General features: G+C 39.9%; 1 protein-coding gene across 1 annotated transcript in view; it reads right to left on the bottom strand.

The window, feature by feature from the left end:
- The window catches only part of LOC103151765 (beta-adrenergic receptor kinase 2), a gene marked incomplete at its 5' end in the record, with an annotated part of 28,036 nt that extends 8,680 nt beyond the window's left edge, over positions 1–19,356 (bottom strand). The window contains 13 exons of the mRNA XM_016681719.1: positions 147–247; positions 6,327–6,393; positions 7,781–7,888; positions 9,366–9,460; positions 10,882–11,012; positions 11,207–11,285; positions 13,620–13,719; positions 13,803–13,894; positions 15,696–15,747; positions 15,834–15,895; positions 17,135–17,209; positions 18,997–19,098; positions 19,234–19,356. Coding sequence (XP_016537205.1) covers positions 147–247; positions 6,327–6,393; positions 7,781–7,888; positions 9,366–9,460; positions 10,882–11,012; positions 11,207–11,285; positions 13,620–13,719; positions 13,803–13,894; positions 15,696–15,747; positions 15,834–15,895; positions 17,135–17,209; positions 18,997–19,098; positions 19,234–19,356 — 1,187 coding nt within the window. The remainder of the gene's footprint in view (positions 1–146; positions 248–6,326; positions 6,394–7,780; positions 7,889–9,365; positions 9,461–10,881; positions 11,013–11,206; positions 11,286–13,619; positions 13,720–13,802; positions 13,895–15,695; positions 15,748–15,833; positions 15,896–17,134; positions 17,210–18,996; positions 19,099–19,233) is intronic.
- Between the last annotated feature and the right edge of the window lie 4,809 nt (positions 19,357–24,165).

The raw sequence follows: 24,165 nt of genomic DNA, 5'->3' as shown, positions 1-24,165 counted from the left end.
TAGATTTCAATGTGATATTTTCTGGCCCATCAGTATTTCTGAGCTGAAGATCTTTGGCCCATGCAACGTAAAGATTTTGACACCCCGGGTCTGTCTAGATACTGCCGTTGATGTGAACAGACATTTCATGTGGGTTTTTGTCGTACCCCCGGCCCTGGCAACCAAGCCGCTTGGACACGTCTCTTTGCAGCAACCCCTCCAGCAGATCCTTGAGCTCTGGGGTGAACGAGTCTGGGAGCTCCACATTCTGCAGGGAGGAGACGGAAAGGGACAGTCAGACATTATTTGAAGATAAACCAGCATCTTCAAATAGATGCTGGTTTATCTATTAAACTTACCAAAAAAATGGTAAGTTTTTTTCTCAAAAAAAAAACTTACCATTTTTTTTTTGAGAAAAAAAATGGTAAGTTTTTTTTTCTCAAAAACTTACCATTTTTTGAGAAAAAAAAACATCAAGCCATCTGCTCCCAAGGAGACCTCAGGGTTCTTGAATAAAACTTTGCTACTTATACATATTGTCTTACATTAAATCAAGCTAAACTTCTCCTGTTGTAGGTCAACAGGGCAACTTTATTTATAATAACTAACTGGCACAATAGCAAGATTTATTTTCTTTTTTAAATTAAAAATTGTATACAGATCTCCTCAGTACATTTTAAACTGCTTTTATCTTCCCACCTGATGTCCTGAGATGACCTCTGGGACACAGAACTGGTCTCATTGGATAATGATGACTGAATAGTCCCAACTTATTCACTCTAGCTTGCAGCTGAACAGATGAATGTGCTACCATCAGGCATCTGGAGACTGTTAACCTGAACCTGACTTATGGAGGTTCCCACATCGCTCTGATTTCAGTTCATTCTTCCATGATGTCACTCATACAAGGTGTTGCTTTCAAAAGGCTAAACAACATTAAATTATCTCCTGGGATTAGCTAAATTGCTTCAGTCACATACCTAAGTGTACAGACTTCAAAGAAAGAAAGATGATGCCTACAAAGAATATCTTTGTTAGCTTTAGTAATCCTGGCTGGCATAAAAAAAGAGGAAATGGTCTAATTTAATGTCACTGAGGGACAAAAAGGATATGCCTGTATGTAAATATCTGGTTTCAACTCAAACAGCTGCGCTTGTGTTTCTTTCACTGATTTTTGTCAACATCTTTCTTCATCCCACTTGGGGAGTCAGACAGGTGTTAGAGCAGTTAATCCTTCAGGCAGCATTACTGTGGATTATAGAGAGGCAACAGTGGATTCCCAAAATCAAATGATAAATGGGATTACTGCAGAGTTCAAGCTGCATCTTCGTTCTAAGCAGGACATTTGTTTAGATAGCCGCTGTAACGGTGTCCAGTTTGCATTTTAAAGAAATTCAACGGGCCGCTGAGTTGAGGCTGATGGACTGAGTTGTTCTTTACAGACGATGACATCTTCACAAACCAAACCCCCCATTTATGCTGACTTGTTCACATCTGTGTGTTGATACTTATAGGTTCTATGAAATATAGACGTGGATAAATGTATTTGTCCTCTTTTTACTCTTTGAAATAAATGCTCCTACAGAACATGATTCATACAAAACCAATCTAATCTGACTGACTTTAGTCTGTGATAGAGTTAACCATTACACCCATAGTGAAAGGAAATATCTTTGTTGTTGTTGTTTTCTACAAAGATGTTTTAAAATAGTATTGACAAATTTGTTGGTACCCTAAAGAAACTATTAGTGCTGCAGTTACATTCATGTTTCTGACCTGATAAATCAGCCCTGAATTCTTTAACCTTGGGCTGAGAAACTGACCTCATCTGCCTCCACAAAGGTCTGGAAGTCTGTAACCGCCAAATTTTGCTGTGAAATAAGTAGGTTGACTGATCGACCCGCCCAGAGTCACTACAGAGTTAACAAACTTCCACTAGGTACATTTGTATTACTGTGTGCACCATTCTGAGACCGGACTGGAGAAAGCAATGACTAGTGGTGTTTGAGGAGCTCAGAGAGATGATTCTAGATATCCATGTTAAAGGAAAGGGCAACAATATCATCTTCAAAGAGCTTCATGTTTCTGTGGTCAAAGCTGCCAACAGGAGAATCAGGAGAAAGCAGCCAAACTCTCAGGAAACGTAACCCTACATTGATCAGGTGGATAGTGTGGATGGTGGAAGAAGAGCCAAGAAAACCATCCAAAACTAACCAGGTTCCTCTTGGTTAAGAAGAGGATGAATAGGTTCCTCTCCTGCGAGAAAAACTAAATAAATACAGTCTGGAATTCATTTGAATGTGTGCTGATGGACTCCAAGGTCCCTCCAGTGGTCAGTCCCATCATCTCTACGAAATGAGATTTTGCAGTAAACCAGACCAACAGTGAGACACAGAAATCAAGTTGGGTTGGTTTGGGAGAGGTTTTGCTGTATCTGGTAAGGGGAACCTTTGATCTGAGCAGGGCCTAATTAAATCTCATCCAAGAGCCAAAACTATGTCCAGAGTCAGAAAGCTCAGTGTCAGTCACATATTATGACCCAAAAGCCACACACAGCTGAGAGCAGCCAGGAAGGGCTAAGAATGAATCATTACAGAACAGTCTGTTCTCTGCGATCTGCCCGGATCTGAATACTACTGCACATCTACAGCACGGTCTGGAGCTCCAGTCCTCACAGACGGCTGCATCCCTGGTGCCTTGCACCTAAATAAATGGGCTGAATCATCAGCATAAAGTCCTGATATTGGCCTAATTATTTGGTTCAGGTGTGTCAAAGCAGAGATGTGTAAATGTTACAGCACAGGAAGCTGGAGGGCCTTAAACTGTGGGAAAACCTAAAAACCTAAAAACCAGTCAGATGATTGAATAACGTGCTGTTGTACAGTTACGTCTCCACGCTGTGGTAAAGGCCAGGGAGGCGGGCACTGTTGCTACATCCGCCTCTCTGTCAGACTGGATTCACTGCAGGTGTCTCCGCTCCACTGCATACTCCAGAGCAACAGAGTTGGTCAAATATGCTACATAAAATATTTTACTGAATCAATTAAAAGTGAGGGTCTGATCTGTGTTGCAAATCAAACAATAATTGTTTGTATGTTTGCATGACCACTCCTACTGACCACTAAAAGCCTTTTTTCCAGTCAGCACACACACAAAGTCACACACCAATGAGCAGATCTGTAGGCAACTAGGGGCACATCGACATCTGATGGAAGTAGATAAGAGCTACTCTTTGAGCTGATCGACCCAGTAGAAACATCTGTCCATGTCAAAGAAGCTACAAAAACCAGAATACATGTCATAGTCCCACAGACAAAAAGTGTCACTTATTTTCTTTCTGCACTGCTCTGAGCTGCAACCTTGTTGTGAGGAGCCAGATTGTCTCCTCAGCCCAACAGTTGATCTGCAGCAGCATGTTGGTCTGCTGCTGACGGCCTTTATCTGCTGGTTCATGGAGATGTTTGAGAGAGCAGAGGTGCCAGCGACTGGGACCCGCTCCATCCATCTCTGCTTCCTCTGAGTTCATGCAACCAGGTCATTCATCATGCTGAATAAACACAAACATGCATTAGGGTGGACTTTTAGAGCTGGACTGCAGTCTTTCACAGAGCCACTGCCGGTCATCTCTGTTACACACCCAGAGTAGGATTAGAGGATAAACCAGATTAAGTGGCTGGATTCCAATCCTAATCTGGATTTATTGTGATATGAAAGATTAGACTTTGTCTGTTTAGAGATCTTGCTCTGCTAGAGAGAAGGGAGAGGGTGCAGTTCCCTCTTCCCATTCCTTACAAGTAACACAAACGGACTTAGACACTTGGATGAGTTGCATTTCGGATGCGCAGCAGCTGGCGCAGGCAGAGCTGAGCGATGCTTCAACTCGTCAGAGTTCAGTGTGAATGGAGAGGAGGAGGCAGGCCAGGATAGGTGGGCGAGAGCACATATGTCACAGTGTGGGCTCAATGGATGTCATTCATCCTGAGCGTGACCCGTGACATCAAAAAGGCCAGGCAGCATATTCCTCCGAGAGGCTGCGCACACACACGCATATTGTTCTTTAGTCATGGATGGTTGAGGATTTCTGTCAGTGAATCTGGCCAGTGATCGCACATTAGCTGTGTTTTCATTACAAATGTGCACAAAACTTGGTCCATATTCCATTAATGTAAAAAAAACCACAATAACGCAATTTCTGTTTCAACTAAATATCAATTAAAATTACAAATGAATAAGTTCACACATCAAGTCATAAAAAAAAAAAAAACTGATCCGCACCATGATCCATCCTACCACTTCCTGTCTTCTTCATGTTTTCTGCCAGTAATATCATCCGGTTGATCACATGACTTGCGATGTGAAAAAGTGTTTCCATTGTAGTTTTGCACAACACACTAATTTCAATACAGTCAAAAAACCACCTCATCCTAGAGCAAAACGTTTTTTGAAATAAGTTTTTCCATTATGCAAATTTATTTTTGTAATTCATATTTACATAATTCTATGGTTAATGGAAAAGCAGAAAATCTTTTTTCACACAATTCTTTTAAACTGGCTCTACAGCCGCGACTATTATTTTAGTAATCGATTATTTTATTAACTATACTGACGATTGATCAATTAATCAGGTAAAAAAAACTGCCACATTCTGCCAGTTAACCACTTTTTATATATCGATAAATAAAAAATACCTTAAAATACAAACAATTCAATTCCTCTGTTACTGCAAAAGAATGCAGTAACAGCATTCGTTTAGAGAGCGCTTGATCATTTGTAGCAAAACATGCATCTGCTGATAAGGAATACTTCCATTATCAACATATGAAGCTCAGCCCTTTCTGCTTAGCTTAACATCAATACATAATAGGGCTGATCTGATATTTTTTTTATTAATAATTTGATAGCAAAAGGTGCTTAGTGTGAAATTTCTTTTTACTGAGCTTAAACCAGATAAAGCTGAAACTGCCACTTGAGGAGTTTTGGGTAGAACATATTTGCAGAAAAAGCAGCATTCAGTTTTAATGCTCCACTAAACTGGAACAAACTTCCAGAAAACTGCAGAAGAGCCAAAACACAGAGTTCCTTTAAATCACGGCTAAAAATGAACCTGTTTATGCCTTTAATTCATAAAAACCAGAACATGGATCAACATATTTGATGTACATTTGCTTGATTATTTCGATGATGGCATATAACAAAACAGGGGAAAAAATACAAATTTTAGATTCTCCCTTTGAGTAAGATTAATCTAGACACATTTGAGTCATTGTCCAAAACAACAGGGCTCATACGAGGATACAAACGGAGCATGGGGAGCAGCTAATACTCAGTCCCATCTGCCTCAGTAGTCAAGGGGCAGGAAATGATGTCATACTGCAAGTGAACGAGTTCCAGCTGCAAGCGAGGCTGGGACTGGAATCCAGCTTGTTAAAAGACGACAAACCCTCCGCAGACTTCCTCTTTCTTCCACGGATGCTGCTCAGGTCAGGACGGGTCGTTGGACTTACTGACCTTCAGATGTAACAAAAACTCCCAGAGCATCTCTGAACGTAGCATCAGAAGGATCTGAACGCCACTCTGATGTTTGCTGTGTGTCTGTTATGTGTTTACACCTGTTCAGACAGCAGCACACTGGAAGCCATTTTAGCATCAAACAGCAGCATATAGAAGGGAACGAATCATTTCAATGTATTTCTTTGTGTTGAATTGAAAAAAAAAAAGTGTAAATATCACCAATTAAATTTTTCAATGTAAAGTGTAAAATATAAAACCCTTTTTCACATTTTAACACGTTAAAGCAAAAATAACATTTCCGATCATGTCAGTTTTGTTTTTAATTTACAATAATGATGAATCAAATTCGTATTACTTTTTCACCATAAATGGCTGCTCCCATGTCTGTGGCTGGAACGAGAGGCAGAATGCTAAGACTTGATGGAAAAAGGAAATCAGTCACATTTCTGTTTGAACCTTCATCTAGGTTCTAACAGAAATGTTACATAATGAGACACTTCAAAGCCATTAGGCCACTGTTTTCTCCCTGCACTGTCACTGTACAAATCATATTTGCACACTTCAGCTGCCATGGAGGCAGACGAAATGCTTCTGACCCAGTGACAGAGTCCCATCCTTTCATGAGAAACACAGACGGACGACGGAAACATTTCTATCTGAAGGACAAACATCAACCTGGTTATGGCTCCCTTGGAGTTTCCTCACATCGATTGTTCACAAGCGTCCAACAAAAAACATGCATTTGGAATTGAGCACAGACTTTTATCACCTTCTGCATTATAGCATGTTTACACAGAGGAGGTCTACTGTGTAATGAGGGGATATCTGCAGCTTACCATGGTCAGCGTCATGCGGTCTATCTCATGTTTGTCTTTGGTCTTGTGCTGTCTGAAGGGGCTGTGCCTGAAGACGACAGAGAGGAGAAGCTGATGTCACCAGGTGGAGACGAGTAGAAACGGGAAGGAGGAGCGGAAGCGACTAGGAAAGGGTGAAGATGGTTGAGGGTGAACAAAACAGCTGCACGCACACACACATACACGCACACAAAAACAAAAACAAAAAAACACCGCCAACTCAGCTTCTTTTTAAAACATGTCACGCTCCGGCCCCCTTAGTTAAAATTTAAAACTGTGCTCAGAAAACTTCCAGCCCAATAATTCAGAAATGGTAATTTGAAGTGACCCAGATTTGACTGAGTCTAATTAGGATGCGGAGGAGGAGACGGTTCACATCCTGGAAGAAAACTTCACCATCACTCCGTCACTCTGTCACAGCTCTCTTTTGTTGCACTACTTTTGTTTTGCTGACTAATCAGAAGCATAAGAATTATTGTAATCAACTTTAATGGCTTAGAAACTTATTTTATGACAAAAAAATAAAGGTATATTCCCTGGATTTTTTGCAGCGACACAGAATGATCAACTTATTTTATTGTCCAGATGAAGCTGTGAAAGTCCTGAAATCACCATAAATGTAAGCAATAAAAGAGTCACCCTGTGCTTAAAACCATTGTCTTCTTGTGTTGCCAACGATTACTGCTAAATGAAAGAGTGGAGTAATCATTGCTTAGTAACTGTTAGTTTTCCATAAAATTTGGTGAATTACAGTAAGTTCATGATTTAGCTCAAGGGATAATAGTTGTTTTTTTTTTCATGGTTTGGTTATCTTTGCCTGATATTACAATGTGTTTGATAATGTTAAATAGTGACAAAAAGCAAAAGCAGCATAAAATGGAGTAGATACTTTTACTTACTGCAAACTCCAAAGTTTGAAGTATTGACTGTGTCCTTTACATTCATATTCTAATAATGAGTCCTGTAGATAAAAACTATATTTTCCCCTCATACTGGAAACAGTCAGCTTCTCTCTCAGTCACACACACAAACACTTCTTCTTTAAGGACGTGGATCCAAACATCAATGGAAAGACACCTCTCTCTCTCCCACACACACACACACACACACACACACACACACGCACACACACACACACCCTTTACCTGGATTTCGGCCTGCTGGGACCAGACCTCTGGCATTTACACACTCTAGATCAAACACACGCACACACTTGCTCTCATACACAAACAAGATCAAACACACACCAAACAGAAGGCGGGCGGGTGAGAGGAACTCGGAGAGAAGGGGAAGTGAGCAGATTCAAAGAGGCTCGCACAGAGAGCCAGAAGAGGTTTCAAAGCGGACAGGACGTCAGGATGCGGAGGGAGTGGAGAGCACAGAAGAGGAGGAAGAGGAGGAAGAGGAGAGCAGCGAGGAAAGCTGGAGCTTTTTACCCTCTGAGGAGTTTGAAGAGCATGCAGCCTAAAGAGAACCAGTCTGCGCTGCTGTCGTACGCCGTTCCCTTCTGAAGGACCTCTGGAGCCATGTAGCCATGAGTCCCACTGTGACACACACACACACACACACACCCACACACAGCGAGTTGGAGTTACACATTGGTGATTTACAGAGCAAGACAACCAAACAGGAGAGTGGAAAAACGTGACCGGATGTAAAACATTTCCAACAAATTGGTTTGAAAGGAAATGATTTAAACTCATTAGCTGCTTCTACAAGAACAGAAACGTCAATGGCAGTGAGATATCTGCTATACATGCAAGTCCAACTGATGCTGTACAGAAATCAGCAGCTTGTTTTTATTTTTATTTGTGTCAATGCTTTAAAACACATTCCTAAAAATGTTGGATTCTTTTGCTGCTGCCTGAATTTCTGCAGATTGCAAGATGGAGTCGGTTTATCTCCAGAAAATATTAGTCACATCATCCCTGCAGGCGCATTTCATAATGAGTCTGACGAATAAACAACAGTTGCTGTTAGTGAATGATGCTCATAAAGCTGGCTGGGATTTCTGGACTTTCTGATACTGCAGACCAGACGTCACAGTCTTCTCATCTCCAAAACCCAAAATTATTCCAAATAAAGGTCGTGGGTGGAAACAGGTGGTCTGTTTCTTAAACGCACTTCTGACTTGTTTGAAAAAATGTTTTATTTCTATCAAAAATACAGACAAAATTATGTCTAGGACATTTTTATTAACTTGATGTAAATTAAAGTTAACTTAATTTGATCTTCCAAGTTCAAAAAGTGGTCAAAAAAAATATTTTAACACACTTCCCCTCATCACACCGGACATTTGACAAACAAAAATGTCCGTTGACACAACTACAGTGTGTTCCTAATTTCTTAAAATAATAGGAGGGTGTAAAAGTTACCAAAGTAATCATAATTCCAAGTACAAAAATGAACTACAGATTTTGGTTCAAAAATAACTCAAGTGTATTCTAACTGTCTAAAGAAGAAAACTGAACTGGCAGAAGTTATGATTTATAAAAATTCAACATAAATGGCCAGAACACCAGACATGTACACATTGTTCCAAGAAGCATTTATAAAACCGAAGGTGGTGTTTACAGCAGACAGAAGTGTTTACAAATCCAGTTTAAAGCAGTGAAATGATCTGCATTTTATCACTCAATTCATTTTTAATTCAAATCTTTATGGGTCATTTCTCTTAAATAAAGCAGACTAAATTATCCCCCTGATCACAAAGAACTGTCAGGTCAAACATTAAAAAAAAAAACATTTTCCATATTTAGTACATTTTTCTTAAATATATAATTATTCCTCCATGTAGAAAAAACAAACAAACTAGCTGCTGAGATCTTGAATATAAGCAGAGATCAGTATCAGGCAATAAAAACTAAAGAATCGTCACATCTTTGATGCTCTGCTCTATGAAATGAGTGAAGCCGCAATTTTATAACCACCAAAGCAACAAAGCCGCAGATAAAACGTCTCTTATCGACGTTCTTCCTCCTGAGAAATAAACGTTTGTAAGTGTGAGGCACTTGCACTTACACGCTAGCGTGGGGCTTCTTCTTGGAGAAGTCGCAGGCCAGGCCGAGGTCTGAGATCCGAACGTGGCCGTGTTCGTCCAAAAGGATGTTGGCCGGCTGACGGAGGACGACAACAAGCAGAGGTTACCACTTCACATTCTGAGCAGACGCAGACAGCAGAAGACGGCCTCCTGTCCTGGTTACCTTCTGTGACTCTCTCGCTCTGTTTCGCTCTGTTTCGCTCTGCAGCGCTCGGCGTTGACGTAGTATTCGCATTGCACTCGACTGTTTATAGAAGCTCTGAAAATGTTCCCTGAACCCCTGCAAAATCTTGGCTATTGTTATGGCAACCCGTCCAAACAACAGAACCAGAGCTGAAACAGGGGAAAGGCTGAAAACAAGGATTTTTATGTGGGTGGGTGTAGTTAAAGCTCGATGTTCTGCTCTATGCAGTGGCAGCAGGTAGGGGAGATCCCTGACAGACACTCTTTATTCATACTTTTTTTTCCCCTTCTATTAATGTAATTTAGGCAAGATAAAAAGCGTTACGTCAGCGGTCGTGGTTCATCCTGTAACATGATATTAAAAATGTACCAGGCAGTGTTGGAAATTAAATGAAACTCAGAGAGCAATGACTAGATTTGAATTATTAAAACATCTGATTGGCAGTAAAGGGAAACGCTGACAGCCCCATAGAGCGCCCCCTGTGGCCTGCTTGGAGGTGGTTATTCAGTGTGGAACAACCTGCCCCCCTCCCCTCTTGCATGTGGGGGCACTGCAACATGAACTACTTTAAGAAATGACATGAAAACGTCTGAAGAAAATACTGAGCACAACTTCCTTCTTCATGAAATGTAAACAAAAATGGAGCGGCGTCAGAGCTTAGCGATTGGAGTATTTCTCTTTTGTCTTTAGTGAAAGGCCATGTGCCATTTCTCTAACAAGTTTGTTTTGGTTGCATTTACCCAGAATGCCCTGCGCTGTAGTGCACCTCCTGCTTTTGGAGCACTCTCCGGTTCACTTGGTGTTCACATATGCATTTGAACCAAGTCAGAGTTCACTCCAACCAATGCATCGGCATTGCAGCCGATGTAATTTACAAAACTTTAACGATAAAAACTGAAGTATTGCCTCGTTTGTTCACAGAACTTGGAGATATTCATAACACTTAAATAGGAAACCATAGTTTGCTACATTTTATACCATGTCTCCTACAGCAATTACATAAAATTATATTGTCCAATATAAAAAGAAATTTGCTTTCATGCATCTCAACAGAAAATAAACAGTTTTTAGATTCATATCTAGGGAGTATACATACTTTATTGGCAATTTTCTCAGCTTTAATTTCAGAACAGAAATATAAATGTATATACAGAATAGTAAGCAAAAAATAGGCTTACGAACATTTATGTGAAATTAATTCACATCCCACATTAGAACCGTCACTAGCTATAGCGGCTAATCGGTGTTGTCCTATCTGGTAACGTATATCGATGCGCTAAATGCTACTTTGCATTTCAGGATCAGCGGCTCACCTTGAGGTCTCTGTAGACGACGAAGCGGTTGTGCATGTGCTCCAGGCCCAGGATGATTTCAGCAGCATAGAACCGCATCTCTTTCTCACTAAACACACCGTGCTGGGAGAGGTGGTAGTGCAGGTCGCCCCCTGAACACACAGGAACACACAAAGTGTATCATAACACTGACAACGATGTGCTCTAAGTATCGTCTGAAGGGTGAAGATTGTTGAGGGAGGGAATGAGCCCATCAACCAGAGTCGGGTTGTGCGATCCAGTCGGCCCGTCTGAGGATGAAGCCTCAGAGTTTTGATCTGGGATGATGAGTCAGAGGTCAGCCTACCGTTCATGAGGTCCAGGATGAAGCAGAGCTTGTCGGGGGTGTGGAAGGCATACGTCATACACACGATGAATGGGCAGTCCTGGAAGGAAGACAGACACATCATCATCATCATCATCATCATCATCAATAAGTTTAAACTTGTTTTCATTCAGTGATGTTGTTACATCTTTGATTCAAATTCATTTCCTGATGATCCCTCTGTCTCTGGTCTGAGTCACCATGGCGATAGATATGGTGACTCAGACCAGCACTGACCTTCCATCCATCCTGGACTTTTACAGGTCAGTGAACGCACCACTGACATCTCTGCAGACCCCACACATCCTGGACACAAACTGTTTAGACATTTACCTTCAGGCTTCCCTCAGCCTCTCTTTCTGATAAAAACAATAAACATCTTCCAGGTACTCTTCAGTGAAACCAAAGTTACCGTTCCAGTCTGTGTACCAACACTCACACACACACGTACACACACTCGGCCAGCGAAGCAGATTCTCATTGTAAATGCAGCTGCAGATATGTGTAATCTGTAAACTTACAGAGTAAAAAGAGAAAATCTGGGGACCTTTTACTTGCTTCGTTTTTCATTGTATTTCATTTCCATTTAGAATCAATGAAGAATGAATGAATGAATGAATGAATGAATGAATGAATGAATGAATGAATGAAGAGAATAAGACTGTGTGTAGATAAGGTGGCCAGAGTGTGTGTTATCAGCTCAGTGCTCTTTCTGAAAGTGTCTTGACCCTGACTATTAGATTTATCAAAAACCTTAAGACTATTGTTCCCTGAACAGTTGCTCAGAAAAGTATTCACACCCTCCTACAGGCTGGTTCTGGTTGGCTGCTTACAGCACCTGTACAGATTTGGCGCCAACAGGCTTCCTGTCTGATTCTGCACCGCTGTTCATACTGGGTGGTTAAATAAATAACTGTTCTGAGTTATTCACTGTATTAAAACAAACACAGTAACACTTCAAATCAAAGTTATTTTCTGACTCGTGCAGAAACAAAGCTATTCACTAGCTTTAGTGTTTAGCCTAAACGATGTCAACACAATGAAACATCAAACGCCTCCTTGGCAGGAAGGGATTCGTTTCATTCTTCACTGTAAATATTAGTTTTGATAGTAGAAGGACACACAGCCTGCCGCTGCAACGCTCAGACTTCCAGGTTGACAGAGTGCATTCTACCACCAGGGAGTACAGCTGGTTACATTACCATTCACTGTCATAATGCATCACTCTTTTTATTACAGACAAGAGAGTCTGACTGTAAAAACTGATTAGCTGTTGTTGCATTCGACAGCAGCAATAATAATCCAGCTTATAGAACCTAATGATGTCCTGGAATTAACTGCACTGATTGCTTTTTAGCTAAAAAGTCACAAGATATTTCTGATAAAAAGTTTTTGTTCTAGGATGAGGTGGTCTTTCAGCTGTATTGAAATTAGGGTATTTCGCAAAAAAACTGCAATGGAAACAATATTTTTGGATGTTACTACTGGTGGAAAAGACAAAGAAGACGACAACAGGAAGTAGTAGGAAGACAATGGTGCAGTATTTTTTTAACAAACGTATTTTGTGGGATTTTAATTGGACTTCTTATTTTACAGAAACAACACAATTGCAAAATTGTGTCTTTTCAACATTAGTGGAATATTCACAACGTTTTGTGCACATTTGTAATTGAAATGCAGTTACTGGCTGATTTTCATACTTTCCGGAGGAAGCTAAGGTCAGTGAATTGGTTTCACTTGTAAGTATTAGCTAGTCTCCCAAAGTAAAGATAATCTGGGCCGATTTATCAGCCAACCGATTTATCTGTTGACTCTTAGTTTATTCTAGTTTTGTTTGTGACCACAATGTTCAACAACTCCAAAATAAAATGGCCACACAACAGGGGTGTGAGATGGCTGTCGCCATTTTTAATTTTCCAAGAGCGTTCACACCTATACTTAATGCTGATCAGTAGATCTCATCTGACCCAAAACTGAGGGTTACTACCAGGTCAGAATTGTACAACAAAACCACTATTCCCCCCTTTAAACAGTTGCTCATGTTGGGTAAATCTGATGCCAGCTGTGTGCTACTGGGGTGGTCTGAGCATCTGTCAGAACCTCTGACATGTAGATCTGTGAATAAGAAAGCTCCCATCAAGCAGCTGGTGTGAAGCCTTTTCACAGGACGGACGTCTGTGAGAAACCGGAGTGTTAAATTATGACTTAGATGACATGTGTTAAAAAGCGCACAACTGACGGACATCAGAGATGAAATGTCAGGTGAGAGGTGGTAACACTCTGAATCGGGTGTGTTTAAAAACCTAACCAACCCACAGGAACTTGAGATAGTGGGGCAATAATTAGTTTCAAACGACTAAAGCTTAAAGAAAAGCCATCTGGAGTCGACACTCACCCCTGTGCTGACTAGCGACAGCATGATTCTCTCGTTGAGCGCCAGAGTCTCGCCCTGCTTCATTTTGATCCTCTTCTTGTCCAAGCACTTCATGGCGTACCTGGAATCCAGAGAACGTCGCAGGCATTACAACAAAGCGGGTGACGCGGCCGGGTTTCTAACTATTTCAGCTGTTTTGCTCACATCTTCCCCGTGTCGGCCTTTCTGCAGCCGTACACCTCCCCGAAGCCGCCCCTGCCGATGATCCGATGCACGCTGAAGTCGTTCATGGTCAGCTGAGGGAGAACAGACAGAGAACAGCAACCTTTTATTTGTTTTTGTTTTTTTTATTCTAATGTTTTGAAAGAACATATAAAACTAAAATTCAGACACCAGTGTGTTATTGAAAACAAGCCATAATGACCATTTCTTTGCTGCAGGAGAGTAAAAACAATCCGAAACTAGAGCTGGACCCATCAGATATTGATATCTGGACCACTCCTGATATTGAAAACATTCCAGATCGGATATTGGTGACAATTTACCCCATCTATAAGGACAGATCTATTCAGTCTAATTTCAGGTCTTGAGACCCATTTCTGGATAGTTTGCTCATTTCTGTTAAGATGAAGGAAAGTGAGGAATTCCAGCTTGGATGTGTCAAAAAAAAAAAAAACACTAAATCAATTATTACTAGTGGTGGTGGGACTCAATTAGCATTATTAATCAAGCTAATTGTAAGGTCTGCAGTTAAGTAATTGCACTTTATTCAAAAACTAAATGCATTTTCACAAAATAAGCAACATTTTCATTTCAGAAACCCCCTTTGCTGTTAAATTATGAATGAAAACATGCGAGCTCAACAACAACATTGTTTTTAATCAAATCTATTCAGGCTAATTCTATGCTTTGGGCTCTGAGCGACATCATTCTTTAGTAATTATTTTACATTATTTAGAAATCCTAACTGGACTTTCTAAACCATTTGAAAGAAGGTTTGTTGCAGTTTGTTTATTACATGTTTAACCAACTAGTCAACCTACTGATTCTGTGTTTCACATCGGCTGTTCTATTCCTAAAAGCCCGAACTGAACAAATTAAACCTGTGAAGCCATTGGTGAATCTAAGTGTGCTGCACTGGTGCAGAGTTAAAAAATTAATTTGTAATTTAGTCCAGAAATGTCTGTGTTTTAGAAAAAAGAAATGCTTTTCGTCAATTGAGTTGTTTTTCTGGATCGGCATCGACTGATACTAAACCTCAGATATCGGTATTGGAAATGAAAAAAGCAGACTGGCGAATCCCCAGCAGAAACAACAGGAAGAATTACCAATGCATTAGGAGGAAGTTCATAAATTCATAACAAATTATTGGGTCATTTTATAATCATAGCTGAAATGAGTTCATAGTTTTTGCTTTATACTTTTAGTTTCTGCTTAGGCTTGAGCTTCACATAACCACAAACGCTTTCTGGCAACTACACAGCTTTGACAAAAAACCAAAGTTTTCTATAAGTTTAGAAGTTCAGCTTAAGAGCTTTTGAACATACAATCACAAATATTGGCATTCCATGTCATTATTTAGCCAGCCATGCAGGTCTAAATACAACGTTTTTTTTTGCTTTGCATTTGCATACTGCTTCCTTTACTTTATCCTGAATACATGACTAAGACATAAAGTAAAAAAGAATAGAGTAATAAAGTGAATTTGGCGGTGGCAGCATCATGCAGTGGCTGCTTTTCTTCAGCTTAGACAGGGAAGCTGCTCAGACATAATGAGTTAGTTTATGAAGAAGAATGAACGCTTCAGTCTCTAGTTGTGGAAACCTGACACCTGCAGCTGTCACTGCAGCGTCTGCATGACAAAAAATGCACACCACACTTTTCAGATTTCTAGTTCCGAAAATGTTGAGAATTAATTTCTCCCTCCACTTTGTAATTATGTTTGACTTTGTGTTGATCCGTAACCTAAAATCTGAATGAAAGCCACTGCAATCTGTGGCTGTAACATAAACATACTCTGCCTTCACATTGCACTGTTTCAGGTTCTACTTCGATCAAACCTCGTGTGAGAGGTGGACGTCACAATCTCGTACTCACATGGATGTTGAGTTCCACGTTCTTCCACTGGCAAAACCGAGTGAACTTGTCACTGAGGTCAGAACAGAAACAGGGTTAAAATGGGACCGTGCCAGCAGTGAGAGCCATGGCTGTGTTTCCACACGTTCACCGGCTCACCTTTCAATGAACTTCTGGAAGATGTTCCCTCTCAAGCTGTCACAGATCTCCACTATGTATGGCTGCAGCAGAGACAGAAAGAGGCTCAGCTCAGAAGCCTTATGAGAAACATTCACTTCTGACATGGACACGCAGCTCATGTCAGAGTTTCTAGTTTTTGCTCACTAGACCCAAGAGAAAAACAGTTACATTTTTCAAGCATCTGTTTTAATAAACGGTCAACAGTTCCAGCTGAATGTACGATTTAAATATTGAGTAATAACACGGGAAATACTGGCATATGCATGGCGTATTTTGGAGTTGCAATGAGTCACAGGGGATAAGTGAGTAAACAGACTAATAGCCAGGCGGTGGGCTAAAAGAGGAAAAGAGTGATTCGATTTACCAAGATGCAGGCCAACTTTTGTCTGGCTTGTTCTGGACTTATTCTGCTGGGCCTTTCCTTCCAACAACGGATACTTAAGAGTAAGGCATGTATAACTATAAAATATGAGACTTAATCTGGATGGATAGCATTAATTCAGTGAGGAGAGTATCAGAGGTTGGCAGATAGAGAGGAAACACAGTGAGGTGTGTACTGTAGCAGCTTACAGTGAAGACAGTAATGAGACGGTTTCTAATATACAGCTACAAGGACTTTTTAGGAACTGGAGGAAATGGAAAACTCTTCTGACTGAGAAAAGTTAAAACAGCTGAAAGGAGTGTGCTTGTTTGTTGCTATGGTTTCTCAGTTTTTTTCTTGTTCTGCAGGTGTAGAAGTAAACTTCTTGGGTGTTTTTTCTTTAGCTTTCTTTCTCTACTACTTCTACCTCCTTTGCCATTAAACCTTTTTCCCCTCCTCTCTCCCTTTATTTTCCGTCTCTGTGTCCATTACAAATGAAATAAACCCAAAGCCATATTGTCAAACAGGACATGTTAAAGAAAGTAAAAGACAAGCAAAGTCTGTTGCACACCATCAGACACTGCTATATTAGTTTATTGATTCAAGGATTCCTCAAACATGCGTGAAAGAATCAAGGCAACACTCCAGGTATGTTTTTGATGAAGGAATAACATTATGATATGTTATAAAGCTCAAAAAGTCCATTTACAACATGGCAAACTGACCCAAAGCATGACATAACTTCCACCGTGTCTAGAGACAGCAGTCTCTCTTTCCTGACCGGATTCATACTTTGCTAAGTATCTGAGCAAAACTGTGAAAGCAAAAGTTTCACATCTATTTTGAAAAGCTGATTTTAGATAATCTGCTTCCTGTTTGGTGTAAAAAGGCCCTCCCATGTGCTGGGAGTGCGTTTTACCTGGAAGAGAGTTGGGGGGACCATTTTCTTTGCCAGATGACTCTGCACATGGTCCACTGCCTTCTTGGAAAATGGCTGCAAAAAAAAAAAAAAAAACACGGGGTGATTAAAGATGCAATGTGAACAGTAGTTTCAGTTCTGCTTCCTCTGTGCAAGAAGGCTGTCCCATGGGTCAACATGCTGCTGCTGCTGCTGGGAGGCTCCAGAGGTAGCTGGGTGTATGTGGGCCGTTTAAGTTTAAAGTTATCACATCAAAATAATTATGACTCAAAAAGGTCTTAAGATGTTTCTTTTTTGCAAAAATGTTTGGTTTACTTTCTTAGATACTTGTATTTTTTATCAATACTGAATGCTTGTTTTGTTTTTAACTCTGAAATCTCAAGATGAGAAAGGCATTATAAATCAAATGTATTATTATTAATATTAGTTATCCACTTTAGTTATGTTCTACTTTGTTCTACAGCATAAACTCTGCTTAAATGCGCATTGAAGTTTCTGATTGTAGCACACAGAGTTTTTAAGAGTTCGGGACTTTTTGCAAGATGTATATTTTGTGTCTGCAAATTTGTGTTGACTAATCTAGAAACATTAAATTAGGAAAAACTGTAAAAAACTGCAAGCTGTGAACTGAACTGAGATCAGCAAAGCAAAGCATCCATTCAGGTGAAGCTGCTATCTCAGACACACAGCCAGAGGGGAAAATGAAGCAGCAGCTGGATTTGTGTTAAAGGTGTTCTTCCCAGCACCGCCTACCAGTTAGGATGATTCTGGATAAAATCTACAGCCAATAAAAAAAGAGGCGAACTCGACGGATGCCGGTGTCCCGTTTAATCCGGTTTTAGTGCTTCGTGTAGCGACATCAGCGTTTTTTTTTTAATTGTTTGGCCTAGCTGACACAAGATGAGTATGGAAGTATTTACACACCTGCATCCTGACAGGGACATTTGCAAAATCAACTGATTCCCCTTCATGCAGCTGGGCAAACAGACAAGACTTTTCTGCAAAATGAAAAGTCACTATCAACCAAAAAAAGGAGGTTTTTAAATGTAATGCATTAAATTCTTTTTTTTTTTTTTTTAAGTTTATACATTAGGTCATTTGATTAATTGTGGTATTTTAACTAGCAGTCTTTTTGTTTAGCTGCCTGGTAAAGTAAAAACACATGACAAACAGGTCATTCATGTTAAAAACAACCAAGCATCTGGATGTGTAGCCAAAACTAAGAGTGGTGAGATTGCGATTTCTGTGACTTTTTTCACAAGCCTTTGTTTACGTCCAGATTTACATAGTCTGACTTCTTCTGGTGCAGATTTGTGATGCATTTCTCATGTCAGTGACGTAAAGGTCAGATAAAATGCAGTGTTCAGACTTTGAACACTCTCGAAAGCTCATCTGATTTAGTTCCACATATGCATGTGGCACAAATCAGATTTTTTGGGAGGTGAAAAGGTCAGAACTCGGTTGTTCAGAGCGCCATGAAAAAGTCAGACACAGGCCACATTTTGGGAGAAAAAATAAAATAAAATAATAAAACATCAGATTTGAGTCGCATTCGCTTGCTGTGTGAATTTAGTCTTTGGTAGCATGTGCTTCAAATGGGAGGATTTTAACCAGAAAGACTGACCTTGGCAAGTTGCATACAGAATGGTCTGGTTCAGAACTTTCACAGCAAGATATGCCATTTAAAAACACATAACAGCAGCAACATGGAACCTGATCTGAGTTAATGAATCATTCCATTTGATTAAAGGAGCTGAATAAATCCCCCGACAGAAATGATTCATTTTCTGCTTTCACTTGAAGTCAGCAGCATGCTGGAGGCCGCCTGACCGACAGCAGGCGTCCTCTCTGTGTATTCTCACATGTGAACAGGACAGCAGCTCCTTCATGATGTAGATGTCATAAATCTGCCGGCTGCGGCTCAGACGCTCGTCCTCAGAGTCCAGCTTCTCGTACTCCTTGATCTGAAACAGAAACGGGACTCAGATTCACAGGGCTTCTGGGGGGGCCATATGTGGCTGAGCTGGATTATAGAGGCCTAATGCCACCCACCCACCCACACACACACACACACACACACACACACACTTCCGACTTACTTCTTCGTAGAACTTGAGCTGAGGCACAGCCTCGTCAATCTCGTTCATACAGAAATCTTTAAACAGCAGGAAGCCTGGGAAAAAAACAAAAGACACAAAGTGGTGAGAAAAAGAACTAAGTGTTCACTGATACAACTGATAAAACTGTTCCTAATATTATCATCACTAAATAACATAACAGCTTTCCATATAACGGTAAAGTGATTCCTGAGTGACCGTCCAAAACAATTCATATATATAACTAATAAAATCATGATCCCTTTAAACCACCATCTTTTAATTTGGTGTTAAAACAGAGTTACTTTTGTTTCCCACAGTAACATGAAATATGCTCCGTTTTAAGAAATGTGTTTAATTTGGGGAAAAAGAAACGTTAGAGAATCACTGCAAACTTCTATGTATGAAAGATCTAGCATAGATATGACCAAGCTGTAATGTTTCTATGTTGCATTTGAGATCAGAGTCTACAAATGGCCAAAGTCTCACTACCTCTGAACCCACTTCACAAAAAAAATTAAATAAAATGAAATAATTGGAGGGGGGAGGACTTCTCAGATTGTTCAAGTAAATAAGACATTGGAAAGCATACTCTGAGTGATTATGACAATGTTTACACTAAAGTCACAGACGGACAGACGGACAACGAACAGGTCAGATGGGTGGATAGCTGCTGGCTAACGGATTGTTTCATGAAGACACTTGAATCAAGTTCTCCATTTCTCTAGGCTGCACAGGAAGCATGCACTGGTAGAAATCCTTCTCCCAAACATACTAACATATATTAATACATACACAGGCAGGATGCATGATCCTCAGTCAGAACAAACAGCAGCTCACAGAATCTGTGAACCAAGCTGCAGCCTAAGAAACACAAAGGAAGGAAGCGGCCTGTTTCTGCCTCTGGCCTCACTGGTATGCTTACCGTCAGTTCAAACAAATGCTGCATTCACGGTCATTACGGAACAATTAGCACTCAGTGTTCTAGAATGAAATCCGTTGTCTGTATTGTTTCCGTTTCATTTGCCGTCACCATGCCACACTCGATGTGCAGAATGTTCAGACTTTTCTTTACAGTCATTTGTAAATAACTTTATACAGTTATATTTCAGGAAATGGAGAAAAAAAACTACAAAAGAGGAGAAAAAAGCATTCTACTTCATGAACAATATTTCAGAGCTGCAGAGCTGCAACTAATTATCGATTATTCTGACAATCAATTGATAAAAAAAATGAACTCTGCAACCACTGCAGCCTCTTATTAACAATATTAGAAATACATTAAAAGACGCCATTGAACCATTCAATTTCTTTTTAAATAAAACATTTAATTGTGTAAAATACAACTAGAGTTCTTTAGTGAACTATTGATTATTTGTAGGAAAGGATGAATCTGCAGCTAAAATATGCCAGCATGTGAATACATGTAAATCATATCAATACAAAGTAAATCTGCTGTGTTGATTTATTTTTATCAACCAATTAATAATTAGATGGCAAAAGCTACTTAATAGATTTTTTTTTCTTTTTTTTTTAACAGAATTTGAAACAAGTGAAGAAAAAAACAAAGCTAATTTCAGAGTTCTGGGTTGAACACAGATACACGTTTTTATGTCTTAAATGGAAAATGTGAGTTTTGGCTCAACTAACTCTCTCTTCCAGCAAAACGGCCTTTTTTGAGTCTGTATAGTTCATTTAACGATTAATCAATTACTAAACTGGTTGACAGTTACTTCAGTAATTGATCCAGACCTACAATATTTCCACTTTTATAACCTTAGTATTTGTAAGAAGAACATTTCAATTTATTTTTATATTCCAGCCTTCTTAAAAGCTTGATGTGTCTAAAACAATCTCCAACTATCAGAGCTGAAATAACTCCAGGATATTTACCATCTAGTCATTAAACATCCAGTGAAACAGAGGCGGCTTTCTTTATTAAAATCAGACAGATTAGCTAAAAACATGGCCAATATCTCCAATGTCCCGGCGAAGGACAATATGTCGCTGCGGGGCGTCCCTGAATCCTCACCGAAACGCCACGAGGAGCTGAAGAGGTGAAAGAAAAACTCTTCCATGTTGCCTACAGAGATGAGACCCACTGTTGCCATGGTAATTGCGTGTGCGTGTGTGTGTGCGTGTGTGTGTATGTCTATGTGCGAACAATGGTGTGAAGACACAGATTAGATGTCGAAACGATCACATCGCCCTCCAGGAGGCCCGCTCCGATATTATGGCCGGCCGTCGAACGGCTTTCTAAAAGCTGCATGCGAGACGTTTCACAGCTCCCCCGGTGGTCGTAATACAGATTCACATCAAAGGGGGGAAAGGAGAGGGATAAAAACAGAGAGGTTTAATGAACTGAGAGGCTCACTGCAACATGTTGCAGCTTTTATGTAACACGGAGCTGAGCAAACCACCTGATTCTCACTGCATCCCGAAGCCCGAGATGCAGCCAGTTTCTAACCCAGGGCTGTGGGACAAAACGTCATCTCAAGAGAACTAGCAAACCAAAAAATAAAACACTATAGAAAAACTACAATCTTTGAAGGCTTAATTGAGAATTTATTTCCTGTTCAGCAATGAATAAAGTATAAAATACTTCAATTAAACAATTTTGTAGGTAAGCCATGCATTGTACTGTAGATCCAAAACTTCGGAAGAGTTTCGTATGATGGTGTATGGGACACTGTTGATAGAAAGAAAGAACAAAAAGAGAAGGTATACATCTCAACAGTAATTTGCGAAGTGGAACATTAAGAAACCACACCTGGAATACTTGATAAACCAACATAACTTGGTGAATAAAATCAGGCCAAAGTTCATCGACCTTGTCAGAGACTAAAAAGGTCATATAGAAACTCTTTACCAGGCATTACTGCTGCCAGAGATTGCTCAACAGTCATGTGTTGGTCATATTTCCACATTTTGGCTGAGTGTTTCCTATTTATAGAAGATGGTTCAACATTCCCCAGCTGGTATATACCCGAGTTTACATTTTCTATCTATTCCAGAAAGCTCTGACATGAAAAAGCAGGAGATCCAAAGGTGAACCTTTAATCTTGGCTGTAGCTAAAGCAGACGCCCCCAGTGTTCCTGTACTCAGTCCCCCTGTGGCTTCATCCGATTAGAGCCAGGTATTAGCAAAATTAGACTGTTAATGGGATCCAACTGTTTACACCAATCCTGACCCGGACGGAGACTTAACCTTGCCCATAATTCCTGGGATTCCTTTCAGGAAATATATTATTTTCTTTTTCAGAAACAACAGTTTTGACTCTTCTGTTTTTAGTTTGTTTTATTTTTTTATCTGGTTCATAGAAATACATTTGTCAAAAAAAAATATCACATAGCAAATTCTTCCATACACTGGTAGCTCTGCCTTACTGGAGGCGCAAAAATCAGAACATTTCAAAGTCCATACCTCCTGCACGGAGGGGAGAACTGTGGCTTACAGTGGCCCAGCTCAAGGCACTCCAGGCTGGGATGGTGGCAGAGGATTGCTCCCATCCACTGGTGGCTCTGTGCCTCACAAGATGCATGAAACTCAAAGGAATTTCTAAGTCCAACCCTTCAGCTTAGAGGTGAGAACGTTTTCCAATTTATGTGAAGTGTGGTCTATGCTAGCTTGAAACCTCTGCATCTCTTTAATACAGTCATGTATTAAAGTCGTCAACACCTGATGAAATTAGGCTTTGCGTAGCCTGGTTGATTCACACTAAGCCAGTAGATAAAAACAATTCACTACCCCCCCAAAATTTGCTTAAAATCCACATGACAACTGGATGGAAACAGTTTGTGGATTAAACAGAATTTAGGGCTGCTGTCCAGACAATAGCTGCGTTTCCACTGACCAAGTAATTGCACAATTTGACATTTTGAAAACAAATTTGCTTTATGGAAACACGCCAAAAACATGGTGTGGCATGTTTTTTAATGCTTTATCGCATCACCAGACCTATTCATCTGTGACTGTAATTATGTTTCTCATTTAATAAAAACACCACAATGGCAAAATTGTATTTTGTTGACAATAACAGAATATTGTCAAAGTCGTGCGCACATTTGTAATGGCAAAATGCCAAATGAGTTTTTCAAAGGACATCAGAAGCAGAAAAAGATGAGATGACTGCAGCTTTAAGACACACACATCCTCACTAACAGAACATTAAACAGCTTAATAAATGGCAACATAAAGTAATAATGTCATATGGTGACTTCACATATCCCAGATGTTATGAACTTAATTTATCCATGCTAATGTAATATTTAGTCAGTTGGACAGAGTCTTGCAGCAGCAGATGTTCACACTGGACACTAATGACACTGGTCAAATGACTAAAGGTCACTCAGTGATGGAAGCACAGATGAGACAGGAAAGAAGAAAACAGACATATTGTTACTGATATTACCATCACAATAATTAGCAACATTATTGCAAGATTATCGAATATTGTGCAGCTACAGAATCTGATTATTGAAAATAAAGTAGCTCTATTTAAATAGAAGAGCATTACTATGCAAGCTTAGGTTTGTTCCATGTATAGAGCGCTTTACAAAAGTATTCACACGCCCTCAGAGCTGAGAGGCCACAGAAGAGATGAGCTACATTTATAGCTAGAATAATTGGGGTGTCGTAATAAAAGGGGGCTCAGCATAAATGCACACCACACTTTTGAGAGTATTTTTTTAAAATGTAAACATGGATCATGGATATGATGGGCAAGAGTTCTGTTTGGGATCATTAAAATATTTTTTAAATGAACAACTTTCTTTCAACTAGCTATGCACTGTTGTTTCATTACATAAACCCTCAATGAAATACAACTTTATACATTTATCCTTGAACTAGAAGTCTTGGGTGAAGATTATTTGAGCTTAATAATAGCAACAAAAAAAAAAAAATCTTTATGTGCATTTCGAAATTGCAAAATG

This window comes from Poecilia formosa, unplaced genomic scaffold, assembly GCF_000485575.1.
Source record: "Poecilia formosa unplaced genomic scaffold, Poecilia_formosa-5.1.2 Scaffold291, whole genome shotgun sequence".
NCBI lineage: Eukaryota > Metazoa > Chordata > Actinopteri > Cyprinodontiformes > Poeciliidae > Poecilia > Poecilia formosa.
The sequence above is the reverse complement of the archived record's forward strand: the minus strand, read 5'-3'. Positions and strand labels throughout refer to the sequence as shown.